The sequence below is a fragment of the Doryrhamphus excisus genome, chromosome 1, assembly GCF_030265055.1.
Source record: "Doryrhamphus excisus isolate RoL2022-K1 chromosome 1, RoL_Dexc_1.0, whole genome shotgun sequence".
Classification (NCBI taxonomy): Eukaryota; Metazoa; Chordata; class Actinopteri; order Syngnathiformes; family Syngnathidae; genus Doryrhamphus; species Doryrhamphus excisus.
Genome location: NC_080466.1, coordinates 15,102,797 through 15,120,009, shown reverse-complemented (window position 1 = coordinate 15,120,009; position 17,213 = coordinate 15,102,797). Strand labels below are relative to the sequence as shown.

At 42.8% G+C, this 17,213-nt stretch overlaps 3 protein-coding genes across 7 annotated transcripts; 1 reads left to right on the top strand and 2 right to left on the bottom strand.

Moving 5' to 3' along the window:
* Positions 1-11: 11 nt before the first annotated feature.
* LOC131127645 (ras-related protein Rab-1A-like) lies at positions 12-3,645 on the bottom strand. The gene is made up of 6 exons (XM_058069732.1): positions 3,459-3,645; positions 2,775-2,847; positions 2,605-2,700; positions 2,436-2,531; positions 970-1,101; positions 12-864 (listed from the first exon to the last, which is right to left on the bottom strand). The coding sequence occupies exons 1-6, from the start codon at positions 3,470-3,472 to the stop codon at positions 667-669; spliced, it is 609 nt and encodes a 202-aa protein (XP_057925715.1). The 5' UTR covers positions 3,473-3,645; the 3' UTR covers positions 12-666.
* Positions 3,646-4,545: 900 nt separating this feature from the next.
* spred2a (sprouty related EVH1 domain containing 2a) lies at positions 4,546-9,850 on the bottom strand. Of its 2 annotated transcripts, XM_058073665.1 has the most exons (6): positions 9,537-9,850; positions 7,262-7,436; positions 7,025-7,193; positions 6,882-6,946; positions 6,637-6,792; positions 4,551-6,571 (listed from the first exon to the last, which is right to left on the bottom strand). In XM_058073665.1, exons 1-6 carry the CDS (start codon positions 9,560-9,562, stop codon positions 5,894-5,896), a joined length of 1,269 nt encoding a protein of 422 aa, XP_057929648.1. In that variant the 5' UTR covers positions 9,563-9,850; the 3' UTR covers positions 4,551-5,893. The 2 variants fall into 2 exon arrangements, with proteins under 2 accessions (XP_057929639.1, XP_057929648.1); XM_058073656.1 differs by having other exon boundaries at positions 4,546-6,571; positions 6,882-7,193.
* A 1,311-nt stretch (positions 9,851-11,161) lies between these two features.
* meis1a (Meis homeobox 1 a) lies at positions 11,162-16,936 on the top strand. 4 transcript variants are annotated; one of them, XM_058077568.1, is made up of 11 exons: positions 11,162-11,269; positions 12,158-12,324; positions 13,266-13,407; positions 13,513-13,557; positions 13,620-13,670; positions 13,949-14,044; positions 14,956-15,037; positions 15,114-15,232; positions 15,322-15,398; positions 15,807-15,865; positions 16,425-16,936. In XM_058077568.1, the coding sequence occupies exons 1-11, from the start codon at positions 11,258-11,260 to the stop codon at positions 16,469-16,471; spliced, it is 897 nt and encodes a 298-aa protein (XP_057933551.1). In that variant the 5' UTR covers positions 11,162-11,257; the 3' UTR covers positions 16,472-16,936. The 4 variants fall into 4 exon arrangements, with proteins under 4 accessions (XP_057933551.1, XP_057933541.1, XP_057933533.1 ...); XM_058077558.1 differs by having other exon boundaries at positions 13,510-13,557; XM_058077550.1 differs by having other exon boundaries at positions 11,162-11,314.
* The last annotated feature ends 277 nt before the right edge of the window (positions 16,937-17,213 follow it).

Genomic DNA, 17,213 nt, shown 5'->3' with positions numbered 1-17,213 from the left:
GGTCAACGACGTTGTTATGAAAGATCTCCTTCATGATTTAATGGACATCGTGCCACAAAAATGTCATGTCGGCAGCCACAAATGAGGTTATGTAGAAATATATACACTTTAAAGATGAGCACAATGCAGCACGCGCTCGTTAGCATCATGCTAGCACTTATTTACACTCGGGAATGTTAGCTAGCCAGCATACAAAGTGAGGCTCCACCTCGGCACCGCCCGCACGAGAGCCCCAAAGGCGTCAGAGCGAGGCTCTGATGCCGCAAAGGCACGGGCACATACTGTGGGCGTCGCCGCCGTGGACGTTGAGACAGGAAGTGGACATGGCGCTTGATGCCGCGTTGCAAGCGTGTGCTGCATTGAGGACAGGAGTGAAGAAGAAGAATGCAGTAATTTAAAAAGTGGACACGTGGTTGTCAAGGAAACAAAGAACGCCTGGCGGGTTCCGAGACTTTGGAAGGAACCGTCCTATTGCTGACTTTGGAAAAGTGGGAATCTGCTGTTGTAGCTGCACACACGATCACAAACCCTTCCTCTTCTCCTCCTCCTCCTCCTCCTCCTCCTCTTGGCTGCGTCTGTCCTGTGTTGCTCGCTAACATTGAGACGGGTCGTGGGCTCGCTGGTTCTGGGTGGGCGAGGGAGGGCGGGGTGGAGGGTTTGGGGTCCTCAGCAGCAGCCCCCTGACGAGGTGTTGACGGGCTTGCTCTGGATCTTCACATTCGACTTCTCGGCCGCGCCGGCCGTGGCGCCCGGGCCCATCCTCTTCTTGATCTCGGCCGCCATGGTCATGAATGCCTGCTCCACGTTGGTGGCGCTCTTGGCGCTGGTCTCCAGGAAGGGGATACCCAAGCTGTCTGCAAACTCCTGACAAGGAAGCAAAACAGTTTTCGGTGTCAAATCCACAAATCCTGCCGTGTATCCAATAAGCGACATGTAGCATAACAACGTTAGCATCTTCTGTCCTCTCACCTTCGCTGTGGAGTAGTGAACCACTTTCTTGGTGATCAGGTCAAATTTGTTGCCTACAAGCAGCTTGTTGACGTTCTCGCTGGCGTAGCGGTCGATCTCCTGCAGCCACTGTTTGACGTTGTTGAATGACTCCTGAGGGATTTGATTGGCACACATAATGGCGGTTTATTAGCCAGTTATTATTCGCTCAATCAATCCCAGCCAATAGCTGCCATTTTTCATGGTTTTGACTGATTTTTTTGAGGCACAACGAATATGTTGTTCTTGGGCTATATAGAGAAATTAAGAGAAAGATATAGAGAAATTTACTCTCCAGCACGGTCACTGAGGTCCGAGGGCCAGCTCCAACTTGTGGTGCCCAAGACGAGACTTAAGACCAGGGGGGACCGAGCCTTTTCTGTGGTTGGCCCCCCAACATTGAAAGCTTTAAGTCTCGTCTTAAAACCCACTTTTAACTCTGGCTTTTAACTCGGAGTGAGTCGTATGGCCCTGTGTCTTTTAGTGCTTTCTTTTCATTTTAATTGGTTTTATTTTATTTTTTTAATACTTTTATTGCTTTGTTTCTTGTTTTTAATATTTTAATATCTATTTTACTATTTTATTTCTTATTTGATCTTTTAGTTTTTGGATTCATTTTAATTTGTACCTTTTACTAGTCTGTGCAGCACTCTGTTTATAAAATGTATTATATAAATACAGTAAACCTCGGATATATCGGATTCAATTGTTCCCACTGGTTTTGTCCGATATAAGCGAAATCCGTTATATGCGTATACCGGAAAATGTCCGTTTTACACATATATCGGATTTATATCGGGTATATGCGTAAATCGGATTTTATCCGTTATAAAAAGGCACTTCCTTGACTATGTTTCCAATGTACCTGGACGCGCAGGCAACGCTGCAAACGCTGCAAATGACGTCGTATAGCGGCCTGCCACGATTCGGCGAATCGGAGCGCCACGATGCGGCCATCCGATATATGCGAGGGAAAATTTAATGGAAATGCATTGGAACGGGACTGGGGATTTTGTCCGAAATAGGCGAATCCGTTATAAAAAATCTGATATATGCAATGAATTTTTATTGGAAATGCATTATAGAAAAATTGGTTCTTTTTTATCTGTCCGTTGTGAGCGAATTTCCGATATATCCGAGTCCGATATATCCGAGGTTTACTGTAGATTGGATTGGTATATACCAAAAGAAAGATTAGACTCTCATCTTCCATTGTTTTCCATTCATTCGTAATCAAAAGTAGAACACAGGTAAGATTCAGCAAAATATCAGTTCTCGGGAAAAAAGGGAGAAAAGATACATTTCAAGCATAACGCAACTTTAGAAATTTTTTTAATTTCCCTTCAATGCGTAACCTCCTGCGTTTGTGAGATGCCTTCTCCCATCCTAGTGAATATGTATTTCTGATATAATTCTTAATAACGGGACGACCAGCATGTTGGACTCACCTCATCAGTGACATCGTAAACTACGATGATGCCGTGAGCTCCTCTGTAGTAGCTTGACGTGATGGTGCGGAAACGCTCCTGACCGGCTGTGTCCCACTGTCCAAACCCGCAACAACACATCACATCACAACAACACAACAATCATTCAACCTGGAATGTTTGGTCTTACAATCTGCAGTTTGATAGTCTTCCCGTCCAGCTCGATGGTCCTGATCTTGAAGTCCACACCGATGGTGCTGATATAGCTCTCTGTGTATGTGTCATCCTACAACACAGGAGGCTGTTTTATCAAGCAACACTGATAATGTCCAAACTAAAAGTTACATAAGAGCAACTTACTGCAAAGCGAAGTAGGAGACAAGACTTGCCAACACCGGAATCTCCAATCAGCAGCAGCTTGAATAAATAATCACTAAGCAATAGGAAAGTCTCCATTAAATCACAGCAGTTTACTAACATTATATCATGATCCATCAAAATAACGTTGTCAGTGAGGACTAAAGACGGTGGAAGGTGGACTGGACTTGAACAAAACTCAATATGTGAAAGAACAGCAGGATTGTTTTACTTCACCTCGAAACAAGATGTAGCAACTTTGTGTTAACGAGCCCTGACTTCCACCCAAGTTGTCACCACCTTTGATATGATTTCCACGTCGACGAATTTTGTGTTGACAAGACAGATTATAAAGTAACTTAGTGTACTTCCACAGGAGTCGCCTTAGCCGTCAGTTAGCCGGCTAGCTAGCTGTGCTAGCCAGCTCGCGTCCAAACAAGTCAGCTAACCTAGCACTGATGACGACACATAAACATAAAACCGTGTAGCCGGCGTGCTGTCAATCACAAAATGTTAGCGAGCGCCACAGAATGTGGTGAAAAAATATTAATGTCAGTACATCACTTTGTGGGCTAACTTGAAGACAAAGCAGCTGACGTTCATTTTGTACACAGCTAACTTGAGCTTAGCTTCACAGCTAGCCTGACAGCTCGGTCGTAATCATCAACATGAAAGACAAACACTTACTATTCTGGATTCATCTTTGACTACAGCTGAAGGTCACTTGTCACTGAGGATGTAGTGTGATTTCGTAACAGATTAACCGCAAAGTTTCCCTCGAACAAAAGACAACGGGCGTCTTTTTTAGTGAAGAACTGCCTGAACTGGTTGTCTCCGCCAGGACGGCTAATCGAATCAAATATGGCTGTCAGGGCTACCTACCCGGAAATACCAGAGCAAGACATTGTGGGTAATGTAGTTTCACTCCGTTGTTTGGCTTTTACCGTGACAAACAAGCCATAAAACCTCTTATCGTTTTAATATTTAAGCATTTCACGTCTTTTTGTTTTCCCGTGTATATATTATTCCCTGTTGTTTTACAGTTGTTTTATTTCATCTTTGAAGAAATGACAGTTGCAAAGTTTGTCAAAATAGGAAGTTGTTGCTGGCTTGTGAGAGGAACGTGTTGTCACCGTTGTTACCATGACTACTGTTACTGCTGTACTGTATGTGCGCTTAACAGCTTAATTTTAAATTATTTTTAAAATAGAAATCACAAAGAAAGGACTCCAATGATGGAAGGATGTCACTAGCCTCCAATGGATGGGAGCCACGCCCCATTTAGGAGAAAATGACCAATATGGGTTGGATGGTGATGAAAAACTAATCTATTTTAGGGGTGCAGATGCATTTAAAGTGTCCATAAGGTGGTCGGGAATGTCCTGCGACTGGCCTTATGTACGTTTTGTTCTTGACTTGAAACCATCTGAAACCTTGAAGGCCATCTGTAAAGATGTGGCTGCTTCTGTGTCTGGATGGACATGAGAACATGGAGGGGAGATGTTAGCACAAAGATGGCGGAATGAGCAGCCGTAAGGGGTCACCGGGTGTCCTCTTCAGGGTTATTGTGATCAATGACATGCTTTTGGAGGGCAAAGGTCACACAGCAGGTACTGCAGATGCTGCCGAAGGGGATCTTCTGTGATTCATGAAGAAAACCTGGTGAAACATGTCCTTTCCGTCTCTGCAGGGTTTTGCGTGGCGGTGCGTTCCATATCATATATCGCATTTATCGGCCATTCTTATCTCAGAAAATCCTAATAACACTAAAAGTTGCGTGTTTGTGTTAGCGCTTAGTCGTTCATGGTCGTTCATACAGTAGATATAAATAGATCCAATCCTAACTTCAAATAGACCGTCCTTGAAATGAGTCTTTTTTCCACCTTTATTTTGTCATGTTGAGATGATGAAACACTTTCTCACACAAGACGTTTGCAATATCTTTTGGTAAAAACCAACATATGATTGTCTCCAACACACACACACACACACACACAAACACACAGTAGTTAGACATTTACATCCATTATTATAGACACCATAAAAAAATAGAACCGAAAATGTACACTTTGTCCATTCATTCATTCATTTACTGTATATATGTACATTGTTGTGTATGTGTGTGTGGCGAAAGTGTTGTGAAAAATGTCATGTATGTGTATATATATATATATATATATCGATATATATATGTATATATCGATGTATATATACACACAAGAATGACGATGCACATGATGAGCTTCAGGCACTTTCTTCCACAGCAACGCGGACGCACATCAGACTTTTCCTCGCCACCGCTACAAAAATAAACATGGGAATCTCCTCCATGTGGAATGCTAGTGGAATTACCTTAAAACATATTTTATTAATATCATTATTTTTTATTATTTTATATATTATTATATAATATTATATATATAATATTATTTTATATTAATTATTATTGCCACTATTTATTTTATTATTTTATATATTATTATATAATATTGTATGTATTATTTTATATTATTTATTATCACTATTTATTTTATTATTTTATATATTATTATATAATATATATTATTAGATTATTATTTTATATTATTATTTATTATCATTTACTGCAAATGTCACGTAGAGTTTGATCGCATCACGTTTGTGTTTTATGATTATGATGATGATGACGTTGCCATGGCGGTGACCTCACGCGACCTCCCTACTCCAGCGTATTCCCTCCCGAGGTGCATTCTCCGGAATGACCAGCAGAGGGCGACAACAGTGTCTGCTTAACTGTGATTGGCGAATAGGCTAAGCTTTAAGGGCGCAGCAATGAAGTGACACAAGTTGTTACCATGGCAACCAAGCAAAGTATTTCCCGCCTGCTCAGCGGAGCAGAACGATGTTGTATTTTGGGTTAGTGTTATGCTAAGCTAGGCTAACAGCCCGCTTGACTTATAAAAATAACATGTTTGTTCCCTCTGAGAGCATCAAACAGGACTTCCGCTGAAGCCTTAAAAGACAAACAACAAAGAAGAACAACCGCCATCGTGGTACTCGAACAACGCGACAAAGACAACAAGACACAACACTTAAAATCACAGCGGCGGAGGGGCGGGGGGAGGGGGGGGACGCGACCCGCCTCAGCCGGCGGCTTTGTGTCTGCCGCCGCAACAGCGACAAGCCACGCCGCAGCGGTGGCAGGCGGTGAGCGGCGCGTAGCAGCACATGCACGGCGCCAGCAGCGACAGCGCCACCAGGGCGCTCCAGCGCAGGCAGAAGCGCTCGTCGCTGGTGTCGCAGGAGCACGGGTCGGAGTAGTCGCCCTCGGGGTCGGACATGCAGTGGTACAGCAAGCTGTCGGCGCACCACATGAAGCTGACCCGCCGGATGCACACGTGGATGGGGTCGGGCGCCTCTTGGCAACGGCCCCGCCCATTGTCCTCGTGGTGGAACATGTCCTGACAGTAGACGCAACGCAGACGCTCGCCATCCTTTCTCCGCTTGGCCTGAGGCTGCACCGTCACCGCCCTACTCAGTGCACCGCCGCCGCTGCGGTCGAGACAGGCGGTTTTGGCGCCGCAGCCTCGCTGCACGTCACACGCCAACGGATACGGGTAGCTGTAGTCGCGTTTGGGCGCCTCGCTCTTAGCGAAGTGCATATAAGCGTCCGGCGTACCGGACAGCAAGAGTTTATCTCGTGTGGCAGAGTCGTGACGGTAATCCTCGTAGCCGGTGAGCCAGGCTCGCTCTCGAGGGTTGATACGTACGATTTCCTCCTCGAACTGGAAGCTGACGTGGCGAGGGAACATGTGCACCGCCTGCGGAGATCACAGTGAGTGAAAAAGGGCGTGGACACATGCTTGGCTCCTCCTCCTCCGCTCACCTGGTCCAGGAAGTAGTGGTCGGAAGGTCGGTGTTGGTCGTACAAGTGTCCCAGGATGCAGTGGTGACGGCGGTGCTCGCAGAAGGTGAGCGGCGCCAGCGTGTGCATGACGGGTTCCCGCCTTTGAGATGAGTTGGAGGAACTGTCAGTGGCGGTCTACGGGAGGAATCAGACCAGAACCATCACGAGGACCTGAACTGGAGCGGTCTATAGTCTGGGTGGCATCCTTCAGACGAAACACTCACCGTGAACACGTCATCATCGCCAAGTTCGGCCTCGTTCTGCAGCGTCGACGACGAAGTGGTCGACCCTGAAGAGGATAGCGACATCGTGTTGACCAAACATGGCGGCATTTCAGCGGCCTTGAACGCATCCTCAAACTTCCTACCTTCGGTCAGGTCCTCCAGGGCCTTCCTCACCCCGCGATCAAAGGCTCGAGCATCAGCCGGACTCTGGAATGTCAGACCACACTTCCTGTTGTCCACCTTCCAGTGATGGAAAGTGGGCGTGGCTTTAGTGTAGACCAGATCCTTCTTCAAGAAACATTCCAGAATCACCTGAACGGACAGGAAGACGGTCAGACGGAAGGTGTCGACTCGGAAGACCGCCACGTGATCAAAGTCACCTGTTTGTCTCGGAGTCGTTCTCCGTGGATGAGGAAGGTGTTGCGTCCAAGCAGGCCGGCCGGCACGATCCTGCACACACCCACTCTGCTCAGGCCGCCATCTTGTGCCAACCAGCCGCCGCTGGAGTCGTCTCTCGTCATCACCACCGCTTTGACGCGTACGATGTAGCTGTCACTGCAAACACCCCAACAGTCCGGGTCTTGGATCACGCCGGATCGGGACTTCACGCTCGACTCGTCAGACATACCACAGCACAATGCTAATGCTAATTCATGCATTCATTTTCTATTGCTTATCCTCACGAGGGTCGCGCGGGTGCTGGAGCCTATCCCAACTGTCTTCCCACTCACTATTAACCTAGCATGCTTTTGGAATGTGGGAGGAAACCGGAGTACCTGGAGAAAACATGCAACATCCACACAGAGATGGCCGAGGGAATTGAACCTGGGTCTCCTCACTGTGAGGCATGCACGCTAACCACTCCTCCACTGTGCGGTTTTCTTTATTAATATCGTCACATTCTTTTTACTCCCTAGCATGTTTTTGGAATGTGGGAGGAAACCGGAGTACCCGGAGAAAACATGCAACATCCATACAGAGATGGCCGAGGGAATTGAACCTCGGCCTCCTCACTGTGAGGCCTGCACGCTAACCACTTTTTTCCACTGTGCAGTTTTCTTTATTAAGATCGTGACATTCTTTTTACTCCCTAGCATGATTTTGGAATGTGGGAGGAAACCGGAGTATACGGAGAAAACATGCAACATCCATACAGAGATGGCTGAGGGAATTGAACCTTGGTCTCCTCGCTGTGAGGCCTGCATGCTAACCACTCCTCCAGTTTTCTTTATTAATATTGTCACATTCTTTTTACTCCCAAGCATGTTTTTGGAATGTGGGAGGAAACCCACGCATGCACGGGGAGAACATGCAAACGCCACACAGAGATGGCCGAGGGAATTGAACCTGGGTCTCCTCACTGTGAGGCATGCGTGCTAACCACTTTCTTTATTAATATTGTCACATTCTTTTTACTCCCTAGCATGTTTTTGGAATGTGGGAGGAAACCCATGCATGTACGGGGAGAACATGCAAACGCCACACAGAGATGGCCGAGGGAATTGAACCCGGGTCTTCTCACTGTGAGGCAAGTGCAGTAACCACTTCTCCACTGTGCAGTTTTCTTTATTAATATCGTCACATTCTTTTTACTCCCTCGTGTCATTGGTTGATGATCACAAGTCATCCCATCTTTTTCCTGATTCATCCTTTAATGTCCGTCTTTAGCATACACACACTTTTGGAGAGAAACATGCACACACACACAAACACTGCTGTGTGTGATTCAGCCTGCCATTCAAACAGATGGTGTGTGTGTGACGGTGTGTGTGTTGCATGAGTCATCGCTGCATTTTCCGGCAGCGTGCAGTGAAGCACACACACACACACACACACACACCATCACACACTGTTGCATTAGAAAGAAATGCTAGCAGTAAACGGTAATAGTAGTACTAGTACCTGACCACTGCTAATGCTAGTAGGACTAGTGCTAACACCAGTAGTACCCTTGTTAATACTCGGCGTACTAAGTACATACGTGTTAAGTATTGATGTACTAAAGTTCGCGTTACCAAAACAGGAAGCTAACGAAATATCGGAACGTGTGGAAGCATGTTATCCCATCATTGTGCAAGCTGCTTCTCCTGACCTCTGACCTCATTTAAGAGCTCTTCATCCTAGCGGTTGTTCCCAGCGGGCCCTGAAGGCACCGTGGCGGGATTGAGCACGCTCCTCATGTGAAGTTCGCCCCCCGATGACTTGACATGTATTTGTACACAAGCTAACCATCTCCCTCAGCTGCATCCTGCCTCGTGCCAACGGAAGCATTGCCATGGCAACCGCCTACTAGCTGCTTGTGATTGGATAACAAACTTTGACCTCTTCTTGTCCTGGATGACATGCCCACATGCGTGCTCATCGTTTGTCGGAGCGTCGGAGCATGTCATGTGACAACATGTTGATCACATTGTTGAGGGTCAATCTAAGCCCCGCCTTTTCCGCTTTCGATGCCAATCAATGACACATTTTGTCTTCTAGAATGTTCCTTAAGAATCTGCAGAGCAGCGACACCATGTATCGTGGAACCAGCAGCCTGACGTGTCATGACCAGTCACCCGAGTTCAAAGGTCAACAGGTCCTCACTGACCTCCATCATCATTATCACGTGCACACGCATGCCATGACAAAGATGTGCTCGTGCGCGATACTCACTCATCTGGGCGCGCGTCCTCGTTCATGTTTGTCCACGTTCACGTGCTGTGACAATGATTTCCCGCCAGTGTCTCCATGTTTGGCGGGCCTCCGCAGCAGCGCGTGCGGCTCTCGGGCGTCTTCCGGTCGTCTCGCGCTCCGCTTTGAGGATGCTGACTCCCTCTTCCTCCTCCTTCCGCCTCAATCCAACCGGCGCATCGCAAACCCGCTTCGTCCTCCTCGTCCCGGACGGCAGTGACCGGGGATGGTGCTCGGGTGTCGGCGTGGACGGCCCCTGACGAGCCCCATCTTCTCCTCACTCCATGTTGGATCGAGAGCGCAGACAGGGAGGTGGGGGTGGTGGTGACGTCACACCGAAGGCCCGCAGAGTGACGTGTTATTACCATATAATAATAACAATAATAACGATAATAATAACAATAACTGTCTAAAATCATAAGCACTGTTGTTTAATTGAAATGATTGCATCGTAAAATCATGTATTTATTTGTGATGTTATGGACGACTTAAAATATCAAAACAATCAGGAAATAACATTAGTAACAACAACAAAGTTCAGCAAAAAGTAAACTTGTTATATTTAATTTTTATTAAGTGACAAGAATAAAGACTCGTTCAATCATGAATGACAATAACGCTGGCAACAGTGACATCTGGCGGCCGTGAGATGTGACTGCAAGCCCTCCATTTTGCTAATTTCTTACTGATGTGACGTCACTGGCTCGCAGTAAGAAAACTTTTACCGGTTAAAATAAGGGCAGAGATTCTGAGGCGCTGTTGTCTTGTGCAAAATGGTCCACAGACGTTACCATGGTAACCTGCTCTCCGACTTGAACTGACATGTTGAAGCCACAAGGTGGTGCAAGTGCTCTGCCGTAGTCTTTAAGCAATAATAATCATTGTTTTGTCACATTATATTATATTATATTATATTATATTATATTATATTATATTATATTATATTATATTATATTATATTATATTATATTATATTATATTATATTATATTATATTATATTATATTATATTATATTATATTATATTATATTATATTATATTATATTATATTATATTATTATAATAATAGTATATTATCACTGAAAACAACAACTCGAAGAATTATATATATTTACAGTGATGCCCCCCACCCGTTAAATGTTAAGTTAACTGAAGTTAATTGATATCTATGAGTGTGGAACAGGTTAGAAAGCCATTTGTAGAGCTTTGGGACTCCAGCTGACCATAGTGAGAGTCATTATCCACAAACGGCAAAAATATGGAACTGCGGTGAACCTTCCCAGGCCAAACAAATTGATTACCCAAAGAGCGCAGTGACAACTCACCCAAGAGGTCGCAAAAGACCCCACGCAAAAAAAAATACAAATAAAAATAAAAATAAGACCCCACGCAAAAAATAAGAAATCTGAAGGGGTCAAACACTTTTCACACCACTGAATGAAGCTCAGACAAGATTGTAATATCAAAAGGTGACATTGTTTCTTTATATTTCTTCTCATTTCTTTATCACAAAATTCATCATTGGATGTAGACACCAAGCCCCACCCACTCCTGCAAACTACAGCACTCTTCCTCCTGCTCCGCCCACCACACCCGGAGGACGGTCTCCAAATGCACCACCACACACAGATGATCTCCTTTCATCGTTGGAAGCAAACCATCATCTTTATCGTGACTTGAAGGTGACTTGGAGACGTATCGTGATGGCACAAAGGGTGGGTGGAAACATCTCTTCCAAACGGCTATCATCTACTCAAAATGTACGTCTTACACTCTGCAGCTTGTTTTAACTAGAAAGTCAAAAATAATGTTTTTTCATTTATTTACCATCTTTATTTATTATTTATTCTATCGGCTTTAACATGTTTTCAATTTAGTTTAATTAAAACATTAGTTTATTCTACCATCTTTATTTATTATTGTTTTTGTATATCTTTATGTATTATTGTTTTTAAAAAATATATATTATTGTTTTCAATTTTATTATTGTTTTAATGTTTTAATTAAATTAAATTGAAAACATGTTAAAGCCGGTAGAATAAATAATAAATAAAGATGGTAGCATAAATTAATGTTTTAATTAAATTAAATTGAAAACATGTTAAAGCCAGCAGAATAAATAATAATTTAATAAATTATTTAATTTAATATATTTAAATTAAATAATTTAAATTAAATTAAATATATTTTATTTTATTTATTTTATTTCATAAAAGACTACATTTAATTTAATTAAAACATTATATTAAATTGAAAACATGTTAAAGCCGGTAAAATAAATAATAAATAAAGATGGTAGAATAAATGAAAAAAAAAACATTATTTTTTGGTTTTGGTTTATTTATTGTTTTATTTTTTTAAGCAATGAAAGTCAAAGACAATCGATTCAAAGTCATACATTTTTTGTCAAGTTTCATCCTTAAACTAAAGAGAAGCAAGACAGGAAATAGGCGTACGTCTTAAAAGTGTCCCATGCAGAATAAGCTTAATGAGTCGCCATGGAAACGACAAAACATTTATGTTAAAACTTCATGGAAGATATAAGACTATGACTTGCATGAATGCTCTTGTTGTTGTTATTGAGTGTTTCTGTTGTGTCCTAGTATGAAGAACTGGTCCACTACAGCCTGGAGGGCGTTTATGAAGACATGAGAACCCCCCACCACCTTCAACAGCCCCGTCACCTGCACGCTGTGTACCCGGCCGGATCGTACCAGTACCACAGTGACGCTGGAGAGGACACAAGGAGAGACCGGGACGCCATCTACGGGTACACTCGCCAAACAACAACAACACTTTTATATCATTTTTTACATCAACCGTCATGACGACAAAACACGAAGGATCAGAATCATTAGTGTTTACACTATAGCGGTGTCAAAAATGGAATAGGGCAGGGGTGGGCAAACTACGGCCCGTGGGCCACATGCGGCCCATCAAGCGTTTGAAACCGGCCCGCCAGTTGCTTTCTAAGTAGTTCAACTTTTAACATTCAAACAAAACAACAAAACAGTAAAATTAAATTACATATTTTCATATGGGGCTGCATGGCGGGCTAGTGGTTAGCACGCAGACCTCACTGCTAGGAGACCCGAGTTCAATTCCACCCTCGGGCATCTCTGTGTGGAGTTTGCATGTTCTCCCCGTGCATGCGTGGGTTTTCTCCGGGTACTCCGGTTTCCTCCCACATTCCAAAAACATGCTAGGTTAATTAGCCACTCCAAATTGTCCATAGGTATGAATGTGAGTGTGAATGGTTGTTTGTCGATATGTGCCCTGTGATTGGCTGGCCACCCCTGTTCCACCCCTGTTGCCCGCCCCTGTTCTAGGCACTGCCACGGCTTTAAGCAGATTGTTTTGACAGGAACCTGTATGGCCGTGTAGTGCATCAACCGTGATTTACCCCTCGCTTCGTCCCATAAGCCGAGTTCTGGTCGGATTTGGGTGACGAGGAACGGATTTCCGGTTCGTTGGTGGGGCCACTTAAGTAAAGTTAGGCCTGTGTTCCAAAGACAATGCCTCCTCTAAAAAAAATTAATTTAAACTTGTATTGGTACATGTTTGTATATTTTGCAGGTATACCATTTGATTGTTAAGTCGCTGTGCGATGAGTTTATTGTCATTAGCAAGATGACACAGTCGATGTTGTTATATTGTTGTACGTATATTACGACCTTCTGCAATTTCAAGTTGTGGTTGTCACCCTGGCAGACATCCTCTGTTCCCGCTGCTCGCTGTGCTTTTTGGAAAGTGCGAATTGGCCATGTGCACACCTCGCCAGTGGGGCGTGGCCACGGGAGACGTCTGCACGTCACGCTCCTTCAACGAAGACATCAGCGTCTTCGCTGAACAGGTGAAGCCGGAATCACTCTTCTGTCAGCTGCCTGTCTGTCTGTGATGATGTCATGTCAGATGGTTGTCAGGGCAACAGTCATAATTGTCTTTGCTGTGCTAGCAGGTGACGTCAGAGAAGTTGTTATGTAATTCTGAGCTGGATCACCTGGTGAGTTTATTATCATCTCCTGGGTGAGAGCACGCATGTCATGCTGTGCACGTTCCTTGCAGATGATCCAGGCCATCCGAGTGCTCCGCTTCCACCTGCTGGAGCTGGAGAAGGTGAGAGGAGCTTCTTATTCATGTCAACAGCCTGTTCCTTAATCCAACCTGATGATGATGGAGATCATCCCTGTCTTATCCCACTTTAAATCCACTTTAAATCCACTTTAAAGACAGCTCAACGCCTAATGGCATCAGTCCTCCAAGCCATTCCGTCACTGCTCATGTCTGCTGTCATTTCTCTTCAATCATCACAATGCATGCTGCCAATCAGATCAATACCACAATACCAATGCACAAATAATTCACCCTTCTGTGTGGTGTCCGTCCTGCGTCAGGTCCACGATCTGTGTGACAACTTCTGCGGCCGCTACGTTAGCTGCCTGAAAGGAAAGCTGCCCACTGTCAGCGTGTCATGTAACCATCCTTATCAGGTGACCACGTCCTCTTTAGCGCTATATATATATATATAAAATATATAAATAAAGTGTAAAAGAATATGAGATCAAATATAAAAACTCAAAAACATAGACATCGTAGACACCATACATACTATATATATATATACTCTCTCTCTCTCTCTCTCTCTCTCTCTCTCTCTATATATATATATATATATATATATATATATATAATTTTATTATTTATTATTTTATTATTTTTTTTTAATATTTTATCTTATATTCTTTTACACCTTATTTTTATATTTGTCTACTTTTATTAATACTTTTATTACTTTTATTATTATTATTATTTATTTACTTTAAACAGTGCTATACATGGAGCTGTGGAGATTTCCTTGAGGGTCTGATGAAGGTATAATTAAAATTATACTTTGTACTGAATCAGAAATTTAATTTGAGAAAACTAAGAAAAAATGCATGTAACAATTTAATTTAATTTAATTTAATTTAATTTAATTTAATTTAATTTAATTTAATTTAATTTAATTTAATTTAATTTAATTTAATTTAATTTAATTTAATTTAATTTAATTTAATTTAATTTAATTTTATTTTATTTTATTTTATTTTATTTTATTTTATTTTATTTTATTTTATTTTATTTTATTTTATTTTATTTTATTTTATTTTATTTTATTTACTTTGCATGAATGCAGTTTCGTTCTTTATCTTAAGGTGAAAAATGTATTTCCAGTAAATCGAAATGTATGGTTTCAACCACATCATAAATGTAATTTGAGAAAAACTAATACATTTAGGTGTAACAAATTACAGTAATTTTGTAATTTAAAAATCATTTTTTTCAGTACACACTGCGACATCACGCACGCAAGTTGATTCTTGCACTTTGTTAAATATTTGATGTACCCACACACACATAGGTTTCATGGAGCAGAGATGACGAGAGTGGGGCCTCTTTAGGACCGCCCACATGTCACAGTGACGACAACAGCAGTGAAGCAGGTGAGATCAGCCGCCAGTAACGCTTACATTATGAAAAATGGAGGATGCCAAAGCGGTCCTGTCCCGTGTCGCCAAGGAAACGGCGTGGACATCAGCGGCGACATGGGCAAAGAACAGCAACACAACAAGAAGCGGGGCATCTTCCCCAAGGCGGCCACCAACACCCTGAGGGCGTGGCTCTTCCAGCACCTGGCGGTGAGTCGCCCCCGTCACGTTACGCAGCATCACGCCGACATCCTGCGAGTGAAATACACACTCATCACGCACACACACTATGTTGTCAGCATCCGTATCCTTCAGAGGAGCAGAAGAGGCGGCTGTCACATGACACACACCTCAGCGTCCTGCAGGTCAACAACTGGTGAGGAGCAACAACTTTATTATTTTATTTTTATTTTTATTTTTATTTTTATTTTTATTTTTATTTTTATTTTTATTTTTATTTTTATTTTTATTTTTATTTTTATTTTTATTTTTATTTTTATTTTTATTTTTATTTTTATTTTTATTTTTATTTTTATTTTTATTTTTATTTTTATTTTTATTTTTATTTTTATTTTTATTTTTATTTTTATTTTTATTTTTATTTTTATTTTTATTTTTATTTTTATTTTTATTTTTATTTTTATTTTTATTTTTATTTTTATTTTTATTTTTATTTTTATTTTTATTTTTATTTTTATTTTTATTTTTATTTTTATTTTTTTTAATTAATTATTATTATTGTTTGTTTCCTGTGTTTTTTCATGCTTTCTTATTATTGATGAAGGTTTATCAACGCCAGGCGACGGATTGTTCAGCCAATGATTGATCAGTCCAACACTGCTGGTGAGTTATTGATCGTTATCAAATCAAATCAACTTTATTTGTAGAGCACTTTTCCTGCAAGGACATGCAACACAAAGTGCTTTACAGAATTAAAAACAATTACCACAATTAAAAAGAAAAACAATTACCAAGAAAGCCCCTCCCTCCCACCCTCCATACTAGACACACACACACAATCACACACAGTAGGGAGACATCAAGGAAACGCCACTTTTGGAGCCCGTCCACACTGGGAGGAGCCATAGGCCGTACCATCGGGGGACCAGCACCCGGGCCCCCCCCGACTCCGACAGACGGGCGGACCCCCACATCAAATGGCGGAACCCCCAGCCGGCCGAGTCGAAGGGACCCAAGGACGGCACCCCCTCAGCAGACCCGACACAGCCCCCAGTGTGGAGGACCCCCCCCCTGAGGAAACACTGGAGTTAAAAGCTAAAGACTAAAAGCATAAAATAGGACTAAAAAGATATTTTAAAAAGTTTAAAATATTAGTTAAAAGTTATCATTATCATTAAGGACTTAACATTGACACCTGTATGTGTGTGTTTGTGTGGAGCAGTGGTGGGTGCCGCCGTGGCGATGGAGGCCCAGTGGAATTTCATGTGACAAAACCTGCTAGCAGTCTGAGGACCCCATCTCCCCCGCCCCCCGACTTCCTGCTGATTGCTGATTGGATTACACGCAGGCCAATTAGAAGAGAGCAGATCTGAACTAAATCCCTCAATGGAAAAGTCATCATTTTCATTGTATTGTTGTCCACGCAATGGAGAGCACATCTGGACTACAAACATGGAGGATACGAGGTCACGTGACACTGAGCCCTCCTCCCTAGAGACAAATAAACAACACTTCTGACCTGTGACCCGCAGTAATGTTCGCTAGTACTAACACTGAGATGTGGTTAGCGCACAGGCCACGCAGTTAGGAGACCCGAGTTCAATTCCACTCTCAGGCATCTCTGTGTAGAGTTTGCATGTTCTCCCCGCGCATGCGTGGGTTTTCTCCTGGTACTCCGGTTTCCTCTCCCAGGAAAAGTCTATTCTAAATGTGTCTTTGTGGACCTGTGCGGGGTACTTCGGGATTGGTAGCACACTAGGATGTGCCGTTCGGTACTTTGGCCTCCTGGTTGAACTGGAATTAGTGGCTGGAGACTGGGAAGTCTGGGCTTCCTTACTGAGACTTCTGCCCCCTCGACCTGGACCCGGATAAGGGGAGGAAAATGGATGGATGAACCTAAACCTATTTAGTCCACTTAATTCAAGATCTCCTTTTTTAATGTCTTTATTTGACTTAAAACCCAGACCACCTTTATCTGCTCCACTTTAAATCATCTTGAAATATGAACCCC